The 22,133-nt window shown below is 38.2% G+C and overlaps 1 protein-coding gene across 1 annotated transcript; it reads left to right on the forward strand.

Moving 5' to 3' along the window:
* Nucleotides 1-1,481: 1,481 nt before the first annotated feature.
* LOC124155585 (actin-related protein 2/3 complex subunit 1A-B) lies at nucleotides 1,482-10,832 on the forward strand. Its single transcript, XM_046529541.1, has 9 exons — nucleotides 1,482-1,708; nucleotides 1,789-1,930; nucleotides 2,002-2,168; nucleotides 2,276-2,384; nucleotides 2,462-2,634; nucleotides 3,149-3,266; nucleotides 6,556-6,746; nucleotides 8,190-8,293; nucleotides 10,339-10,832. Exons 2-9 carry the CDS (start codon nucleotides 1,864-1,866, stop codon nucleotides 10,541-10,543), a joined length of 1,134 nt encoding a protein of 377 aa, XP_046385497.1. The 5' UTR covers nucleotides 1,482-1,708; nucleotides 1,789-1,863; the 3' UTR covers nucleotides 10,544-10,832.
* Nucleotides 10,833-22,133: the final 11,301 nt, after the last annotated feature.

The following is a 22,133-nucleotide window of genomic DNA, read 5'->3' on the forward strand; positions in this document are numbered from 1 at the left end:
TTTATAGTTTAAAAATTCGTAACCAAACAACAAAAAATGAGTAAGAAAATGTAAATAATGACTCGTAATAAAAAACACACTGATTAATATTTCACTTCTACAGAAAGTTAAGGAAAGTGCGTTCCGGCACTGCTAATTTTGCCATGCCGTCACTGCTAATATCTAAAAGGCACTTCTCTGGGCATAACTAGCATCAGAAACATTATGAGGAGATATTATTGCATATCACTAGGGTACCGCGGAAAGTGATGAACCCCTCACCCCGAAACGATGACGTTGATCCAATCCTGAATGCAATTTTTTTCGATTTCCTATTCCGCATTGGTTTATTGAATCATACGCGAGGATATAGCCGCGGAATGCAGTGATTCTGGCCTTTTATACATTTATTTTAAATATAGTACCTATATTATGGAATGGTCTCGTAGAAAATTACTTAACCTGACCATACATTGATCTTCTATCTCATCAAAGTTAAATCCATATTCACCTCTAACCATCATTATCTGTAGTCAATATCCCGAATATTTGTTTTACGCAGCTCTACACTCAATTCTCATACCCATTGATCTTTCAAAACTAATGTAAATCTTCAGTTCTACAATCCCCATCAAATGATTTCCTGTTCTTAGACGATTTTATTCATCCCACCATCATGTTATATGATTTGGTCGATTCAGTTGTCGCATCTTCATCTTATGTTTGCAGAAGACTTCTCTCCTACACTTCTTACGAAATTCACATTACTCACTTCATCGGCCCCTTGAATCCTTATCATTTCTCTACTTCAATACGTTTTGGGAGGGGACGAGTTTGAATCGGAAAATTTGGCGTTTGATAAATATTTTTGTCGCAAGTGAGGAAAAAAAGAAGTGGATGGAGTGATAACTGAATCACCTCAAGAGTATTCGAATTGAAATTGATTGCTTTTTTACTTACGAGCTGTAAAATCGTTATTACCTTCTATTATTTAACTTTTAAATCCGGTCGCCCCCCTTGATGATAAGATAATAGCGCTATATGTTCTGATCAAAGTATGCATAAGAAATTATATGGATGGAATAATCTTTATTGAAACACATTCCTCGCTTTAACGATCAAAAATATTCATGTTGGTTCTCGTATTTTTCATTTAACAGGCATCGTGATTTCAATGAAACGTGTTTATGCGGATTTTTTTCAATCTTTGCCGTTAATCCTCCTCATATTCGCATTTGCACCAAATTTGGTGAATTTCGTGGTTACAGAGTCATTTGAAATCCCCCCTATCGACTCGTTTTCCGACAACAGAGCTATGGTACGGCAAAGTTATGAACTATGATAAGAGATGTTCAAGCCGCGTTCCGAGAGCGGAGAACCGCATTCATAGATCCGTTCGTGTCATTGTTTCGAATCATTTTTATGCATTGGCGTAAAATGTGAAATGGAATGAGTTGAAACATACGAATCATTTGAGTGATTGAATTTGAGCTGCTCACCCTCAAATGGAACAGTTGTTTTCGCTTCGTGTGGTGTTGTTGTAACCGCAAACCTCCTGCCTGTGTTTTAAGGTTTAATTTGCTTGATTTTACCATTTAAAAGTCTCACTAAGGAAGCGCGTTGACTGACCAGAGTCCGCGATTCCTTGCAGATACGATTATATTTAATCGACTGATTGTCGGAGAAAGGAGGATTGCCGACATTAATATAATTCCTATTTGGGAGTGTTGTAAGTTTTCCACACCCGTCTTAGGAACTGAGTCATACCTTATCTATCACCGCAAAAGTAACTCCAAGTTTTGGTTACAGGTTTAGCTCGGAGAAATTTTCAGTATTAATAAATTTTATTGTCTTTGAATCAGCGTTTATATAAGTATATCAGAGATGGTGGAACGATTTAGTTTTGGAGTTAGTCCCATTACCTGCCATGCATGGAATAAGGATAGAACTCGTAAGTACACGACGAAAATTTGGTTAGATAAGTGACGAAATGAGTACAAATAAATGATTACCTATTTTCAGAAATCGCTCTTTCACCTAATAATCATGAGGTTCATGTATATGGAAAGACCGATACGGGGTCTGGAAGTTACGAGTGGCAGTTGCTGGATGTATTGAATCAGCACGATTTACGTGTCACCGGTATTGACTGGGCGCCTAAGACGAACAGAATAGTTACTTGTGCTGTGGTAAGTTCTTGGGGAAACTAAGAAACATTGTTGTAGTGTAGACTTCATTTCTCAGTCATTAGTTTTGCTACTACTGTTTTAAGTACTCTCTTAAATTATGTTTTCAGGATCGAAATGCGTATGTCTGGACCCAAGGAGATGATGAGAAATGGAAGCCTACCTTGGTTCTTTTGAGAATCAACCGAGCAGCAACTTGTGTAAAATGGTCTCCACTAGGTTAGATATTTCTGAACATTTTAGGTGTGTTAATACTTCTGTATTCTTTCACCAATCAATGCCGTCCTTTCTTTTAGAGAATAAGTTTGCTGTTGGATCTGGTGCAAGATTGATTTCTATCTGTTATTTTGAGAGTGAAAACGATTGGTGGGTCTCCAAGCATATAAAGAAGCCCATTAAATCAACTGTTACTGCGATTGACTGGCACCCGAATAACTTTTTACTGGCCGCAGGATCTGCAGATTTTAAAGTGAGTGAATTTTTTTGTCTTCTTTCATTTAAAATATTTTGAGTTGACCAGATACTAAATTCATGTGAATAATTATTATCAAAATCCAATTATTGGTTTACTATAACCCTCTCTTCCTCCTCTTCTCATGCTAATTCCTTGGATCCCTTGTGTTTATTCTGCCCTCTAACCTTTGTCACTTCCTTCTAGTAGATACTTGTGTTATGCATTTGCTGAGGGCATCTCTTTCTAGAAATTCCTCCACTTTTTTACTGCATTTGCTGTGCCTCATGATGAGGATATTTCCTTATTTGGCACATGATGCCCCAGTTTGCCCTTTCTTCTCCTTCTCATGTTTGCATCTACTCATTCTCCCCTTAAACTGTCCATTTGATGTTTGGCACCCTCTTCCAACATATTATCATTTCTTTTTTTTCTATATTAGAACACTCTCTATAATTCAGTTTACTCAGTAAAATTTCCTCTGTAATTCATAAGTCATCTGTTTCATGTCATGTTGTCCTTGATATTTTAGGTCCGAGTCTTCTCAGCTGTCATCAAAGACATTGAGGAAAGTCCTTCAGCCTCTCCATGGGGTACAAAAGCTTCTCTTGGGGCATTATTGGCTGAGTTTTCTAACTCTCCTGGGGGAGGTAAGAGAGAGAGAGAGAGGGAGTGCAATGCATATTTAAAACCTATTGCATTAAACATGCACTGAGATGCCTCATGCAAGTCCTATGCTTGTGTGATTGGTACTAAAAATTCAGATTCCTTCAAAATTTCACTGTTTCGTTATTGTGGAGTTTATAAGTTACGCAAGATGTCTGTTGCCACAGAGAAAATGGTAAAACTTAGAATATTCAAAGAATTTTGGTCTTCTGTAAAAGCCTGATTACGCGATACAACAAACTAGATGAGTTAATGCCTAAATGTATGAATGCATGAACAAAAAAGTACATAGTGTAACCACTAAACTTGTGTGAATACATGCATGGAAAATAGAACCTGTTATAATTTTGTTCCTTCATGTTCAGTTCTGGTCCACCAAAATCATTCATGCATTTACACATCAACTCATACTGGTTGCTGTACTGTGGAACTGGGCCATAAGAATCCAGGCAATCGGCAAATACGTTCTCAACAATCGCCCACCAAATCAACTCCACTCATCTTGGAGCCCAACAAAACGCGTACGCTCAGCAGGCAATGGCCGAAGCACAAACACCTACTTCCAAATCTTGGAGAACTTGAGGTTGCGTTGATGCTCTGTCTACTGCCTGCTGAGCACATTGATTTTGTTGGGCTCCTAGATGAACGGACTTGGTTCAGTGGGCAATAGTTGAGCGCTTGTGTAGTGGATGTATCAAAATGTTTGATGTGCAGTTTTATATAATGTGTAGATAGTTTATGAAACCTCATCTTACTGGGTTTACTTGCTTGTATAGATATATTTCTATCATCTCAGGATGTTACACTCAGCATAAAAATGACTTACCAACTATTCCATTGTAAGTTCTACCCTATGAACAATATTTGTCCGAAAAAGCTTATTTTTTGAATGGGATAGCACCCTGGAAATAAAGCATTATCCCTAGAAAGCCTGGAAATCTTTAGGAATTTTTTAAATTTTCTCTCACTAACTCATCACCTAGGCACCCTAAGTAAATCTCATAGAGTACACCCAGCAAACTGTTCTTTATGAACCACTACTACGTGGTAAGGTTACACTCAGTTTCAAACCTCTTAGTGGTTGATGGGGTGGGGCTAAGGCAAGTGGAAGTGAGCAGAGGGAAAGTATCTCATAGAAAGACTTCCATACAACGAATCAGATGACAACAGGATGGGTAAGGGCCTCAGCAGGGGCGGATCCAGGACTTTTTCTGGGAGGGGAGGCACAAGGGTCTGACAGGCTAACAATCTTCTCATACTTGAGATTAAAGACAAGATACAACAATAGGATAGTGTCCTTCCTCAAAGAAAACAAAAGCCATTGATTGTGATTATTTACCAACCTTTAGTGTATCCATAATATACGTATTATTTGGTTTTAGAAATCCCAGTTTAGATGAATGTTAACGGTCAATTTTAACCTCATTTGAAAAAGGCCAGATCAGCGACCATGCGATGCCACTCCACGTGACGTAACAGGGACCTAGTTTATATACGAGTAAATAGGAGTTTTACAATGTCTGAGATTACCAATGCATGCATGTGGCACTGAGCTCAGGGAAACATCTCTTAATAATCACCTATTAAAATTGCCTAAAGTGGGAAAGTTTTCTTTGTTTGATAGGGTATTAATAATCCTATTTAAGACAAGCACTACCTGCTAGCAGCCTGCATCGTAGCGGTGCTCATAGTCTCGCACCAAGGTGGCCTCACACGGTGGCAGCCGGAACCAGAATGACATCACACAGGCTTTTCCCAGCATTCATAGTTAGCCATCACATTATCGTGCTGTTGAAAATTTTCACTCTCATTAAATCGCGAAAAACAGATATCGTCATTTAAAAATCTAAAAGCGTGAAATACTTAAGGAGTGATAATCTTTCGATTTAGGCAATTAATAAAAATAGGAAACCACCCTGTTTCTGTACGAAATCTTCTCAGTATTTATCCTCGAAAGTTAATGATATGAAATTAAATATTTGAGGCTCCATAGTACGCAAAGCAATAAAAATGTAATGATAACAGTGTTAAAAAAATTGCCTAAATACTTTTTAAGCATCTAAGGGGGGGGGGGGGGCATTTGCCCCACCCTAAATCTGCCCATAGGCCTCAGGCAGTATAAGACCTCCATCATGAAAATGGGGAACATGCATGAAATTTGTACATCATGCCAGTAAGTCTCAATGAATAGACGATTTTCTCACCAGTCCAAATATGTAAGCCAAAACTCTCCTAATACTCAACAAACGTCATTAAATGGTAATTAAAAGCTCTGGAATATTGCTTGAGGTCACATGACCTGGAACACCTTCTGCCGTCATCACATAGTAAACCATTTAAGCCACTAAGAGAGTAGAGCCTTGCTTGCAAGATATCGAAGTAAAAATTATTGTCGAGCTTTGTTGTAGTTCCTCAAAGGACTAATGACATAAGATGGATTGAGAAGGAATACGAAAGGAAGGATTTGGAGGGAATATGACTGTTTACTTTTGGTTGACTCCCTTATGGTGGCTGATTTCCTGAAAAATAGTGATTTCAAAGCACTGCAGAAACAAGTGACTTTGTACGCAGTCACGCGCATGGGTGCAAAGTTAAATACACCAATGGATGAAGTTCTCCATGAAAAAATATTTGACTTAGCCGGGATTCGAACCCGGATCCCCCGATTGCCGGTCAGGTGTGTTAGCCAGTTACACCACCAAGCCATTTTCACAAAGCCAAGTTCAGGATGGGTTTCACTGAACAAGATGTTGACGTCACAAGTCCACACTGTGGCACAGGTGACGAGGGTCGTGCTAATTAAGCCTCTGTCGGGGTGAAAAACCCTTATTTTGCCGCTGGTCTGCAATGACGAATTTCAAAGCACTGCAGAAACAAGTGATTTTGTAAGAAGTCACGCGCACGGGTGCTAAAGCACCCGTGTCCTTGAAAAAACCTTGAAAATGGCATTATGTGCCGAAACCTGGGTTGATTTAAATAAATAAGTGTGGAAATAGACAAGTACTTTCATTATGTCTAATATCAAAGATTTCCACTGAATTATGCTAGAAAATATATCTTTTAACCTTGATATTTATTATGGTTTATTATGGTCTACTCTAATTACTCTTATGATAAATTTTATCCAAGGAAAAATTCTGATCTTCCCTGCATGTGAGGCCCATTCAGTGATTTTCAAACTTTTCTCATGTTTAAATATCAAATTAATGGGAATTCAAAGTTGTGTGAAATGTGAATTATAAAAGTTAAATTGGGTAATTGTCTTTCACATAGGTGGCTGGGTGCATGGCGTAGCCTTCTCAGGTGACGGCAACAAACTGTCGTGGGTGGGCCACGATTCTTCTGTTACCATTGTTGATGCAACTAAGAAGGAAGCTAACGTTCATGTTCCCAGAAAACTGAGAACTTCATTCCTGCCTTTCCTGGATTGCATTTGGGTGGGACCTGATTCTCTGGTGGCTGCTGTAAGTAGAATTTACTCTATTTCCATGATAAACCCTTAATTCAAACCTACCTTCCAATATTATTCCCAGCGGGCTTCCCCAGCTCTTTTCAATGCAGGTCCACAGAGGGATAGGCACGTTTCTAATTTTAAAATGTAGAAAAAAAAGGCGGAGTCTTATTTACAAATTTAATTGGAATGTTCATGTACAAATTGAGGTCAGAGGACCTCTTTAAACACAACATTGGAAGTAATTACACTATCTTCTGTTAATACTTGTTTAGCGTTTTCCTTAATATTTACAAAAGTATTTTGAAAAGAACTTACCCTAGAGAATGCTACATAAAGTTGGCCATGAGAGAATACAGGGTCAGGCAGGAATAACCCAGCTCTTTGCATAGTCTGACCCTGAGCCTTGTTAATTGTCATCGCATAGGAAACCTTAATGGGAAATTGTCTTCGAGTCAAATTAAAAGGTATGGTGGGATCCGACTGCGTTAACTGTATTCTTGGGATGAGGACAATCTTGCCGGAATCAATTATTTTTTTTTAATCGATTATTTTTTTTATTTTTAAAAACCAATTTTAGGAAACAATAGCAATATTTAGGAAGTAAGATATGCCATCGCATGTTCTCTGATAAAGTCTGTGCATTTTGGTACCTCATTTGTAGAGTTTGGTTGCGTATAAGTTGAGGAAAAGGTATCTATACAGTAGAAATAATATAGAGGATTGTTGACTTAAATTTTCAACTAAGTTATGGTTCTCGATTACATATCCTGGTTAATGCGGAGACCTTATGACCAAGGTATTGGTAGTCATAAAAATTACAGAATTTGATGTATCATGTGCCCCCATGTAATACAAGCACCATATTTTTTTGGCGATATGCATATAGGGGAAATAAAATTTTGAAGAAATTAGCACTAGATAATGTGATTTAAGTGAAAAAAGAGTGCCATTTGCTTTATTATGATGGAACAATATTCTACTGTTTTCCTTTGAAAATTACAAACAAATGATGATTTTAAAGTGAAATAAATAATTTTATGTCTTACATCATGTCATGCAATTTCATATTATTTTTGTCATGAATATTATAGTTTTCTTGACACTTTTTATGCTCATCAGTGATCACTTTTGAAGCAATACGTGAAACCTCTTGTTAGATCACAGACCTTCATAACACCACACCATTGCCTTAAAATGTAAAAATGAATGTCAGCAAATGGATCAACAGGCTAGAGCCATTTATGTCCAGCAGCATTGTTACTAATTTATTACCTTTCGCTCGTTTTGTATAAACTGAATGAATGTAGTCTTTTACCTTTATTCATTTTGATAATTAATTATTATTATTATTGAAGTATTGAGGTGGCTTGTGGGGTAGTATGAAGGTGTAGATTTGCTATTTCTCTGATAAATTATTCAGTTCTAATACTATTGATTCATCTTCATATTAAAGGGCCATGGATGCTGTCCTATGCTTTTTAATGTGGATTTTGATGGCCAACTCACCTTCACCTGTAAGCTGGACGTTTCACAGAAGAAGGAGGCTGGAGGCTTAAGGTATGAGATTTTAGTGACATTATCCTATTCCAGTTTTGAATGGTATTCATTCTCAGAAAACATTTGAAACATCATATTCTTGTTTCTCTGTTTCATATCATGGTTTCTTTTCATTCCACTATTTTCTGTCATGATTTCAGAGTATATTTTAAATAAAGTATCTTTTAGGACAGGAAATAGTCTCCAGAGAAATGTTTCATTGTGCGGCAGGGGAGGCAAAATTTTGAATTGTATGTACATCACCCTCAATCATGTAGTTTATCAATATTACTGGCAATGTATGTGATTATTTAACCATAACATCGCACTGGAGACATCAAGTAACCAATGGAAGCATTGCACTTTTTTCTTTTTTATAAAATTTTGATGGAAAATCATGACCTGAAGATGTAATCTGATCAAGTTGAAATCTTTAGTGGGTCATAGGCCGGGCCACTTGCTACAAATGTAAAGCAGTGGCTGTAGTCTGATATGGAAGAAAAATGGTTTTTCAATCCACCCTGCTGAATGTATGTATGCTTTTAGGGAATGGTATTAGGCTCACTTGACTATGCATTGTTTGCTAGCCTCATTAGGGGCAGGATGATGTCCTCACCAGCCAAATGAGAAGTGACAGGGGTCATATCCAACCTGGGTGGATTATAACCTCCCTTAGCATAGATGCAAGTGGGCTGTTCAAAAACTATGTAGATAGATGTCATGGAACAAAAGGTATTTTATTGAGAAATTATATGTCTTGGCTTCCTTGAAATACTCTCCTTCCCAACACTAGTATATATCCCATCGGCATTTCTACTTCCGAGAACTGTCCTGGTACGCTTCTTTTATGATGTCCATAAGTCCTCTTGTCGCATTTGCCTCAATATCAGGAATCTTCTCAAGTATTCATCCTTTCAAAAGTTTTTTCAGTGAAGTATTATGAAGAAGTCATCAGGAGCATGGGTAGCTGAGTAGGGAGAATGAGGAAGAACAATAGTGTGTCTAGCCAAATATTTGCAAGTCCTGAGGGCTAAAATAAAAAGGGTTTTGTTTATCTGTCATCAGGCCTGGAACAAATTTTGCAACAACGCAGTGCAGCTTCAATTTTTTGCCCTAAATGTTGTAATATGACCCAACTGTTATGACCTAACAAAGGATTGCCATGTTTATTGTATCTGGCCAAGTGGGGACTGACTGTGAGTAACAATAGGAAGCTGCCATGTTTTGCCTCACCATATCCATCTACAAAATCAAGAGGGGATAAGGAAAACGATCAAAAGAGATAACCTAGCATGTTGTCATCATAGAACACATCAATGAAAAAGGGGCATGTCATCCCGAGTGATGAGGGTAAGGGAAAGGTGAGGCAAATTAACAATTGGAGGAGATATGCCGTAAGTGTGGGAGTCATTAGACGTGTTCTTGAATTACTGTCCTTGGATCCAACAGATTGAACACCAGTCCAGAACTATTTACAGTATGTTGAGAACTATTGTGATTACTAAGGCTAAATTAAATAATACTGAATGAGGAAATCCTGAGGCGAAAAGTGAACTGTGAATATAATACATCTGATATTATGTCATGTGGTACATGCATAGTAATAATTTGTAATTGCAATTGTTAAAGTTTTACGTAATACATACATATCTAATAAATTTCCCTTGTAATGATTTGGTTACATATCATGTGCTGTAGGTAAATGAAACCATATGTAAAAGAAGGGTTCATATTTTGTTCACCTAATTGTAGTTGGCACCCTTAAATAAGATAGATGAAAAAGTGAGAGGATACTGAAAGTTGCTTTGTCATTCTGGCATCCCACAATCTTCAGCTTGCTCTGTGATGATCAGCTGTCCATTTGCCTAAGCTGATACCCTAACCTAAATTTTGTCGATGTGTGAGTTGTCAGTTGATGTCCACATTATTCATCCATATATTTTTTTTATCAAACCTCAGAGGGATTATCCAATTTTGTTAACTGTAATAAAGGAGGTCATTTTCCATGATTTGGCATTATGGTAGATAAATGATTATTATTATGCACAATGTTTATTCTTTTCCAGTGCAATGAGGAAGTTCCAGAGCCTGGATAGACAGGCTAGAGTGGAAACCAATGACACAACTCTGGATACACTGCACCAGAATGCAATCACTTGTCTCCGTATCCACTCGGGGACAGTGAATGAGGTAGGGAAGATCAGCACGAGTGCCTTGGATGGGCAAATAGTCATCTGGGACTTGAAAGCAAGGGCTGCTGGGAAAATGTAACCAGAGTCCGTGTATGGTGGGAGATTGTTGCATTACTGCTCCAACGAGTCACTTTTCTCATGTTATCCTCTTAATCAATTTGAACCTTATTTGCCCCATTAAAATGATGTGTGTAAGTATCTTAATTTTATTTCTATGTTAAAGTATCAATATTTACTGCATTTGCATTTAATATGAGGTCAAAATATTTGCCTAGAGCAATAATAAGTGTACATGATCGCAAACTTTTGTTTGTTTGAAACTGTATGACTGATTTGTTAAGAAAAAACTTATAAAGAAATTATTGGAAGTGATGATATTGTTATTTTGAAGGCTTAGGTCTTCCTTTTATCTATCAAAGTGAGTGAGACTGAGAAAATTTTTAAAATTTTATTCAGTGGGGAAAATCTAAATCATTTATAAAATGTAAAGCTATATTTTCAGTCAAATATTGACATGCTTAATTTTTGACTCTTAAGGATCATAAGGTGCTCAAGTTTTGGTATTATTTGGACTCAATAAAATTTCTGAGTTGCATTTTAATTAAATTACACAAAATTATGCAAAATCAGCCAAACACAAAGAAACTTGGAAAAATTCCCCTTTATAGATGCGGAAGAAATTCGAGTGGAATTTCTGTTTTGTTTGCTCAAGTGTACCAGTGATTGTTTTCATCAAGCAATGTTTCAAATGGTTGCTGAGCTAGTGGAATGGTTCTAAACATATGATCACTAATGAATAACTCCACACCAAGTCCCATAGTAGGGCCGCACTAAGTCATTTACAACCAGTTGTCCTTGATTTTTCTCTTTCCTGTTTCCAATCACGCCTGTTGAGAAGAAAGAATATTAGACGTTTCCAAATCAGTGCAGACCCTAATCTTGATTGCATACTGACCCAGTTTACTTTTTATGTAATCTTTGAATGGACATTTTCCTTTGATATTGGCAAGCCATTCATCTACCATGATGTTAGAGCATGGCATATAACGTTTACGTATTTATTTCTATTTCTCCAACAATATAAATCAATATTAGTAAGACTGTCACATATGAACAGTATAGAATTTGCTCAGACTTATTTACAACATGCCCTTACACACTTGAAATACTCCCCAAATAGCAGATGATACCCATGGAATATCTAAATGAGGTTGATATATCCAAAACACATTGTTATTACACGATGGATATTTTGAAAACGTTAGATAGATATTCAAGTTATGATATTAAAAAATTGTTATTCCAAATAGCATAGATGGGTAGCATATGTTATGTATACAATTGAAAAGCACAAATGTTTTGTTTGTATGTCTGGGGATTACAAAAAAAAACCATTTAAAGCATACCCATTATCTACTAATTAGATTTTGTGAAGATATCGAAGAGATGTTGTATTAGGCACCTCCATGTCCACTGTTGAACATTGCTGCAATGTTGTTTGGCATGTACTTTGGATGAATGACAGATATGCATGCATGTTAAAACAAGGTTATTGTATGGATGTCATATGTTACCACCCTCGTGATATGTTGTCGTCTAGATATTGTTGGAATATTGATTGCTGCTTGGGTCTGTTCTTGGACCAAATATATATGTCCAATTCTCTGGAATATCTGTTGTATATGTTGCACATCCTCTGAGAGGTGAGGTTTCACCAAATTTAATGTTGCACCCTCTCCTCAAAAACTGTTGTTGTTTCTGTGGCACACTTTGAGAACATAGAAGTCATTGTTCGATCTCAATCAATTGTGAGTCAGTCTCACTATTTACAATACCATAAAGTTACATTAAATCATTTATACACCTTCTTTCCTCCAGTCTCTGCATTCCATACATTTGTTATAACCTTTGTGTTGCCATCTACCTAATTATCCAATATTGGATAAGACCTGTACTCCCGCATGCACACTCTTAGAAATCTTTTCTGCACTTTTTCAATCACCTCAATATATCTTTTACAGCAGGGGGAACCAAATTGCAGTATTATATTCCAACTTGCTCCTTTCTAGAGATGAGTGTAGTACAATCAGGGGTTTTATTGTGTTGAAGCTCTTGGCCTAACTCAGCACATAGCCTAAGTTCCTAATTGAGGATGAAACCATCCCCTCTATATAGTGGACATATAGTACTGAAATTATGATTATTCAAGTTCAAGGCACTAGTGGAAATCACCCTAAGATCCACGTGACATGTCACTCTCTCCAATTTAAATCTACTTGTGCTGTAACCAAAATCAATACATTTAGTCTTCCTTGAAAATGATAACCCATGTATCATTTTTCTATATTAAATTTAAGCCTATTCATAGGGGGATCTAGGGAGGGGGGGCACAGGGGCACCCTTAAAAATATGCAAGATTTTTAATACGGTCCCATTATCATTGCATTCATTTTGTATTGAGAGGTATCCTTGCGCCCCCCACAGAACAAAATCCTGGATATGGCCTTGCTTGTGCTCCCCCCAGAAAGAAATCCTGGATACGCCCCTGAGCCTATTCATTACAGACCAATTACTTAATTTATTATGATTAACTTGTAATGCAATATTGTCCACCAATACACTGATCTTACTATCAATTTTTACATCATCAGCAATTATCATTATTCACAGTATCAGGTAAGTCATCAATACCTAAATATCAAAATCACCTAGGGGCCCAAGTTAGATCCTTCTGGTACTCCAGATACAGCAACATACTTTGCTGTTTTGTAGTCTTTAAATACCACATATGTATTGCTGTCTGCTGTTCAAGTAGGACCGAATAAATTCTATCGTTTTAGGATATACGTCTACCACATACAATTTTGAGATTAGCAATAGGGTAGTTTCCTTCATCAAAGAAAACGAAAGGCATTGATTGCGATTCGTCACCCACCATTAGTGTATTCATAATATACAAATTATTTGTTTTTAGAAATACCAGTTTAGACGATTGGCAAGGGTCAATTTTATCCTCATTTGAAAAAGGCCAGATTGGCGCCCATGCAATGCCACTCCACGTGACGTCACAGGGACCTAGTTTCTATTCTAGTAGATAGGAGTTTTACATCGTCTGAGGTTACCAATGCATGCATGAGGCACAGAGCTCAGGGAAACATGTCTTAATAATCATCTAATAAAACTGGCTAAGGTCGAAAAGTTTTACTCGTTTAATAAGGTATTAATAATCCTTATATAAGCCAAGCGCTACCATCTAGCATGGTACTCTGCTACCTGCTAGCATCCTGCGTCGTATAAGCGCACAGAGACTCGCCCCAAGGTCACCTCACTTGCGGCAGCGGGAACCAGAACGACATCACACGGGAGTTTTCCCGGCATTCATACTTACCCGTCCCGTTTTCACGCGCTTGAAAATTTTCACTTTTCATTTTATCACGAAAAATAGATATCGTCATTTAGAAATCTAAAAGCGTGAAATACATACTCCAGGAGTAATAATCTTTCGATTTAGGCAATAAAAAAATAATAGGAAACCACCCTATTCATCATCAACTATATCAAATGCTTTCCCAAAATCTGAATAAAATACATCAACTTGAATCCCCTCATCGACATTGACACAAAAAAAATTCAGCAAGTATACCAATGTCAGATACGGAAGATCTGCCATTTGTTAACCCATTTAGAAAATAGGATATGCTTTTGTAAAATCCTGAATAAAAATGATAATACAAAATACACACAAACACCTTAGAGAATATTTAATGCAATTCATTTGACCTGGTTTCTTCTAATTTGTCATCTGAGTTCTTCATTCCATCTACCATTGTGCCTCTATTTCTAATCGAATATTTTGGAATAGGAGATTTGATCTATGGTGTGGCATCTCTGCAGTGTAAAAAGAAGTGGTGAAGAACTAAAATGTACTTATGATAAACACAGTTGCATGTAGTTTTAAAATATGATTCGTGGCAATCATAAAATGTATATTAATGAAATGATTGAAAGGGTCACTGAATAAAAGAATGCCAGGGAATATTAAGTACCTCACAGAGGCAACAAGGCTCACATTTTATGACTTATTGAGAACAGATGTGCATATTACCTCAATTACCCCACCAAAAGAAATAGTTATCAAAACAACTGCTGGCCTCAGTGGCGGCGGATTAACGTCCCCGCCTGCCAAACAAGGGGTCATGGGTTCGCTGGGGAGGTTTCCCCGGTCCAGGGCATGGTTGTACGTATGTGTTTACTTGTTAAATTTGTTAAACACCCCAGTGTAAAATGGCCAGTAAGAGCTGTGTCCGGTGGTTTGAGAATAAAATAAACTTGAATATAAAAAAAATTAATTTGTCAAGTAATGGCAAAGTGGTTGTGCTCAAATACATGAAATATTAAAGGGACAAAATAAAAAATTGTACAACATTAGCATAATTTGGGGTAACTGAGTTATCCTGCTCGGTTACAGAAGGGTTGAGGGATGACATTCATGTTTTGCCATGGAATTGCTACAGATGATCCCCATCTGACATGCTCCTAGGAGATTACCCCTAACTAAGCGAGAAGACACCAAATTGAGTAGTAAGCATAAATAAGGTACAGAACTGTGTAGAGGTGCCAGCGGCAGGCGTTTAGCCACTATGCTGGCTGCACCCTCCCCCCTTCACTCCCCCAGAAATTTTTCCCTTTCGGCGACTGCTACAGGGGCAGCTGTCCTCTGAGACTCACTATTCGTTACAGTTACATTTAAAAATAACTTCCTCAGAATCACATTCAGGAATGGTATCGATAATTCCATCTCCTTCACAGTTAACCTCTGTTTCCTGAGCCTTTAAGGTTAAAATTTTCCGAAAAATAAGGTCGATATCGGAAACAAATTTCAATGGAGACCAAACCGTGATAATTACGGCCCTATTGGTATAACGCGTCGATAAACGTAAATGTATAATGAAACTTATGGTTTTCAGATGCGTGCGAATTAATATCAAATTACCGGTATAGGCTACACGCATTCCACCCAAGCACGCTCACCTCAGTCCTCCCTCCGCCCCTAGCAAAGGGCATAGCCGGATAAGAAGGTGAAAAGTCCCCCCTCCCGGATCTTTCCCGTACTTGGGGTATGCGATTTGGGATCAAATAGGACAAACCTCCCCATATTTCCAGCCCGCTATGTGCCCACCAGGGCCGGCTAGATCGAAAATACGATTTTCACTCTTTTTTAAATATCTCGGTCAAGAATGCATATTTTTTAATGCGGTTTGCGACATTTAAAACCTTATTTAATGGCACATATTTTCCATTTTTTTCAAGAACTTCGGGCGGGGCAAGAAGATATGGCGTCGATTTGAAAATTTCTAATGCAAGTTTTCATAAAGTTTTCTTGAGAGGGCCAAAAAGAAAAAACGTTTTCTGGAAGTGTTTTTTAATACCTTTCGGGTGGCGTATTGAAAATATAACTTTTAGGTGGTGGAACATCGCGAAAAATGCGATTGAAAATATGCGATTTTGGCCATTTGGCTCTATGCTCTGACCCTCCATAACACCAATTTTTAGTTATTATAGTATTGTACCGGTTAAAGTGCTCGCCACAGGGACAGAATTGTATTGATACTGGTGCCGAAAATGGCATAAGGGCCTCCGAAAACTGCCGGAATGTAAGAATTTAGATTAAGAAAATGAGGTCGATTTGAGTTTTCCCCGCGTTGTATCTACACGCAAGTGTTGTTTCATTTGTGGATATACCGCTTCAAATTACCTCCATCCTGTTCCCGTATAAGCTAGATTGAAGGGGGTGGAGGTTGATCATTTCTTTCAAAAATGTGGTCTGTAAAGGTTATCTACATGATAAGCGGTTTTTACCAATGAAATTCCCACTTTCCGTATCTACTGCATAAGTATTTCCTTGCATGTTTCTAAAATTCGTCTATTTGTGGACAAAGTCGAATATTTATCTAACCGCAGTTTGACGGCGAAACTTAGTGACTTCCTTTTTCTAGAGAACTGATTGTCCGCGGACTTTTACTGGTTTGTCATGGGACTAAGTAACACAGTTACTTAGTGTGTTAACGTCGGCGAGATATTCGAATATTAGGTCAGTCGCTCAAGGGCTGATAGTTTTTCTTTTTAAACTCCAAACCGGAAACATGAACAGTACTAGCTCCTCTTTGTAAACCATTCCCTATTTTTACCCTTGATGGGTTGTGATTGTTATGCCCGGACCCTTTTTGGCCAATCAAAATGATGCCGATTCTCTAAAATCAATCTTGCAATCGGCATATCCAGTAATAATTTCATGAAAAAGGTGACATTTTGATTCTGGATAGAGGATTTCGGGATGTTGTGTCATATTTAGAAGATGATTTATAGTTAAGCGTGCTGATGCCGACGCTGAAAGGCATGCGAGCTCAGTTAACGACTAAAGAGTTGAATAAATTGTGATTTCGTGGCTAAATTAAGACGGGTAGGTATTGCTAGTATTAAGGAAAAATATCATTAAAATATAAGGAACTGTAATTTTTATTTAGAATATAATTACAGCGAATGGTATCGTATGGGGCAGCATATTGAGATATTTCTGTGACTGTGGTAATGGAATAGAAGAATAGGGTGTTGCGCTCATATAGCAGCAACAATTTATTATTTATCCTACGGGCAGTACCAAGATAAAATCGCAAGACCTTGATTTTATTGAGTAATATTAAATAAGATTTTAACTAGCATTTGTTTTGACGGACAACATAATAACATGCATCAATGAATATTCAAGGATGAAGGATAACCTTTCAAGAGCGATTTTCATTGACATCCTGGAGTCAATATAAAATTGTGCGGTGAAAATTCACTTTTCGGCTAGTTACTGTTCACCAGATTTTTTTTATTTGTATGCCAACTGGGAAAGAGCTGAAACCCATAATTTTTTTCATTTCAGCAAACAGCTATCATAAAGTTATAATGATATCCACATAGCTTAGCATAGGTGAGGTAATTTCAATGACTTTATATCTGATAAGGACATTGAGGAAGTAAAATAAATTCTCATTGAAAGGAATGACGGAGGGGGTTGGAAGCAGGGAAATTATTTTTAGCTTACTCGGGCGTTTTCAAGGGCCCTGAATGCATTTTTGGAACCAGTATCAATACAATTCTGTCTCTGTGGCGAGCACCTTAATCGGTACAATACTATAATAACTAAAAATTGGTGTTATGGAGGGTCAGAGCATAGAGCCAAATGGCCAAAATCGCATATTTTCAATCGCATTTTTCGCTATGTTCCACCACCTAAAAGTTATATTTTCAATACGCCACCCGAAAGGTATTAAAAAACACTTCCAGAAAACGTTTTTTTCTTTTTGGCCCTCTCAAGAAAACTTTATGAAAACTTGCATTAGAAATTTTCAAATCGACGCCATATCTTCTTGCCCTGCCCGAAGTTCTTGAAAAAAATGGAAAATATGTGCCATTAAATAAGGTTTTAAATGTCGCAAACCGCATTAAAAAATATGCATTCTTGACCGAGATATTTAAAAAAGAGTGAAAATCGTATTTTCGATCTAGCCGGCCCTGGTGGGCACATAGCGGGCTGGAAATATGGGGAGGTTTGTCCTATTTGATCCCAAATCGCATACCCCAAGTACGGGAAAGATCCGGGAGGGGGGACTTTTCACCTTCTTATCCGGCTATGCCCTTTCTGTCGTGCTTAGTTAGCGGCGAGAGTTAATCGTTTTGAATCAGCGCCGATGGTGGACGATTACTTCCGATCGTAGAACTATTTGACGCTGCGGATTTACGTCATGGATATGCTCAAGTAGAGGGCAACACTCAAGGTGATAGAAAGTCCTTTACCACCTTGGGCAACACTCGCATGCGGCATATTGTATGAGACGGTATGAGTCACACGGTTCTTTGCGGTGTTGACTCCGAGCAAAAGGCTCATTTTGGGACGAGTATTTTAGTTGCACGATCACGTTATTTTGCTGCACAGCTAATTAGAGTTGATCGGGCACGAATAGCGACAGAAATGTTGATTCGTCTAAATGTTCTTGACGCTCAAGGAATTTAGGTACCCTTTAAAGATTTGGACGAGATGGTTCTGGACGCATTTAAGTGTGTGAAGAGCACCCATGTGGTTTCCGTCCAGATTGAGCTGCCATTGTTCCAACAAGACGTCGCCTTGGAGAAATCTGGAAAGAACTCGACGAGCCGGAAGCCTGCAGCTGATAGAAGTTGGGCGCTTCTAGGAGATCGACGCTGAGATAAGTATTTCTTGTTGAATTCCGAGCAATTGGGTTGCGTTCTTTGAGGAACTTTGTATGCTTTCCAAGTACATACGGTAATTCTCGATTGTTGTTGCGGTAAAGCTCTTATCACTTCTACCATTAGCCTAAAGCTTAAGTGTTTTCGAAAAATAAGACGGATTTCGGAAAGAAGCACCTTCGGAGATCAAGTCATTATAACTACGTCCGTTTCGTTGAAAATCAACGTCGAATATGAATTTCAGTGTCATGAGACGAAATTTATTGCTCATTTATTGTAATTAATGGTTTTCTTATCGTGCGCAATCCGAGGCAACAAATGGGCAAATTTTATAATGTAACTAATTTAAGCAACCCGCATACCACCCAAACTCCCCCTAAGCAATTGTCTATCTGCGTGGCTCGGGCATGAAGTACAAACGAGTGGCTAATGGCTCGGAAACTAAAACATGCGGCAGCTTGCGCGCGCGAGCGTCAAGAGATGAATGTAGTGATTTGGTGGAAGTAGTTGTGATTGGCGACGGGAGAATCCGAGGGTGATGGCTGAAATGCGAGAATTCACTTCCGCGTTTAATTTGTTTTCTTCCCAAAGCCTCAACCTATGTTGAGGACACAGCTTTTGCTAGCGTTGAGAAACATGTAGGATTGGCCATGGACTCATCGAAGCGTTCTTAATTGAAACCGCATAGTAGGTTCAGTAATCGAAGCTTTTAACCTCCGAATTGTTTGAAACTAAACAAATTGACGTGAAATTTTGTGCGCTGTTGGAGAATGTGTCAACGAACATTAATGGCATAAAGCCGATTGACGCTTCCTCCCTGGGGGTGGTTGATTCTCCATCTAGGGGTGGAATTTTTTCATCTTTGGTTATTGGCAGCTATTATTGAAAGTAATTATATTGAAAAATGGATTGCCAAAGGACAGCTACCCCTGGCATAGGCGGATTTAGGGGGTGGAACGGGGGCACGTGTCCCCCTCTGGCGCTTAAAAAATAGACAAGATTTTTAATACGGTCATCATTACATTCTTTTTATTTTGGGTATTACGGAGCCTCAATCATTTAATTTAATATTAATAACTTTCATGTCAAAATAAAGAGAGTATGTTCTACAGTAATTGTTATATTTTGTTTTTAATCTCAAATATGAAAATATCTGTGAGACCCTTGTGCCCACCCCCTCAGAAAAAAATTCTGGATCCGCTCCTAACCCATGGGCTAGTGGCAAGGTGCGTATAGTAGGTGCCTATTATACCTACCTTGGGCTAGTGGTCTCCTCAGCATATGTATTGCGGGTAGTCGCATAGGGACAATTTCCGGAAGGGGAACTGAAGCCTTAAAAGCCCTCCTGGCTACTTCGTTGTTAACACTTTGAGTGCCGGCTGCTAAATTTAAAGCCCTACTGAAAAATCCAGCCATTTTTTACTACATATTATATATTCGTACATATTTTAAAACATTAGCATCAAAAATATATTTTATATCGATGTTCATTTCAATAAAAATGGACTTTGCTCTTCTTTGTGAATGAGTTGAATAACATTTGCTGCTAATTTTTAAATATATAATTTAACAATGAAAACCTACTGTTTTTGAAAAATAGAAAAGTTGCAACGTACGATGTACCGCCATAGCATCCATAATAATTTTTTTAGTACGCTCAATTTGAACTATTTAAAGCATGGAAATCATAAAAAAGCATTTTTCCAAGCAAAGCTTTATCAATCCTGGATGACAAAAAGGGTCAATGCACCCTCAACGAACGGTCCATTGGCCCATAGAATTTTTACACAAAGTGGCCTAAGATAAGGATGCCGGTAGCTGCAGAGGACTATTCGTCCTCGAGACATAAATTGAACTCTTTTTCCATCGAGCAGTTGATTTAAAAAAAAAACAGAACCCTTAAGCAGTAAACTGGAAAAGTACCACGGGCGAAATATTACGGCTTCACGCATACTAAACCAATTAAATGGACTCGTATTACGTCCATGGCAATCCTCAGAAGGATTAGCAGGACGTAATATTACGTCCATGGCACGCAAAGTGTTAAGTCCGTTACTAAATAACACGCATGAAATACTATCATCGCTGCAAACAAAAAAATACCACGGTATTTACTCATTGTTGTTTCAGGATTCTTTCACGCTTCATTCAGCGCAAAGCTAGTGGGTTAGGTCAAGGGGTTCTGACCCTTCCAAAATATTTGGAAGATACAGTCAGATACAGTAGCCCTAGAATGCATTTCCTCCTCCAAGTTAACCTCTGACATTTTCTCTGCCCACGCTCTAGTCAGGCACATAGCAAGGGACTTAGGGAGCTTCAGCTTCCCCTCCCCCCCCCCCCCCGATATTTTTTCTCTTGTGGCAACTGCTCGCGATCCATCCGCTGAGGAGATCACAAGTCCAGGGGGACCTGTCCTTTTACACTCAACTTTTTCGTTACTGTTGCATTTCAGAAAATCTGTCACCGAATCACTTTGGAATAACGTATCTATAATTCAATCTCATTTCCAATTGGACTATTTTTAATGATAACTGCTCGGAATGATTCATTGCACGAAACTGAGGGATGAAAATCACCGAGATTGATAACAATATTATGTTTGCGGCGAAGAAAATAGGGTTGTTTCCTTCATCAAAGGAAACGAAAGGCATTGATTGCGATTCGTTACCCACCATTACTGTATTCATAATATACAATTTATTTCGTTTTAGAAATACCGGTTTAGACGAATGGCAATGGTCCATCTTTATCCTCGTTTGAAAAGGGCCAGATTGGCGCCCATGCGACTCTAGTCTGACTCCACGTGACGTCACAGGGACCTAGTTTCTATACGAGAAGATAGGAGTTATACATCATCTGAGATTACCAATGCATGTATGAGGCGCAGAGCTCAGGGAAACATGTTTTAATAATCACCTATTAAAACTGGCTAAGATCGGAAAGCTTTCTTCGTTTGATAAGGTATTAATAATCCTTATTTAAGCCAAGCGCTACCAGCCAGCAGGGTACTCAGCTACCCTCTAGCAGCCTGCGTCGTATCAGCGCTAAACCTCGCCTCAAGGTCACCTCATAGGGCGGCAGCGGGAACCAGAAATACGTCACATGGAGAGATTTCCCGGCATTCATACTTGGCCGTCGCGTCGCTTGAAATTTTTCACTTTTCATTTAATCGCGAAAAATAGATATCGTCATTTAAAAATCTAAAAGCGTGAAATACGTACTCCAGGAGTAATAATCTTTCGATTTAGGCAATAAAAAAATAATAGGAAACCACCCTATTGACATTTGTGTGATTAGACTGACTGCTTGGCCTGCGGGTTTGTAGTATAGTGGCGGAAAAATTCTACTTCTACGAAATAACTATACCAATTATCGAAAAACTCTTTGGCGTTTGCATACAGCGAGCATGAGAACTG

Source organism: Ischnura elegans, chromosome 3, assembly GCF_921293095.1.
Source record: "Ischnura elegans chromosome 3, ioIscEleg1.1, whole genome shotgun sequence".
Classification (NCBI taxonomy): Eukaryota; Metazoa; Arthropoda; class Insecta; order Odonata; family Coenagrionidae; genus Ischnura; species Ischnura elegans.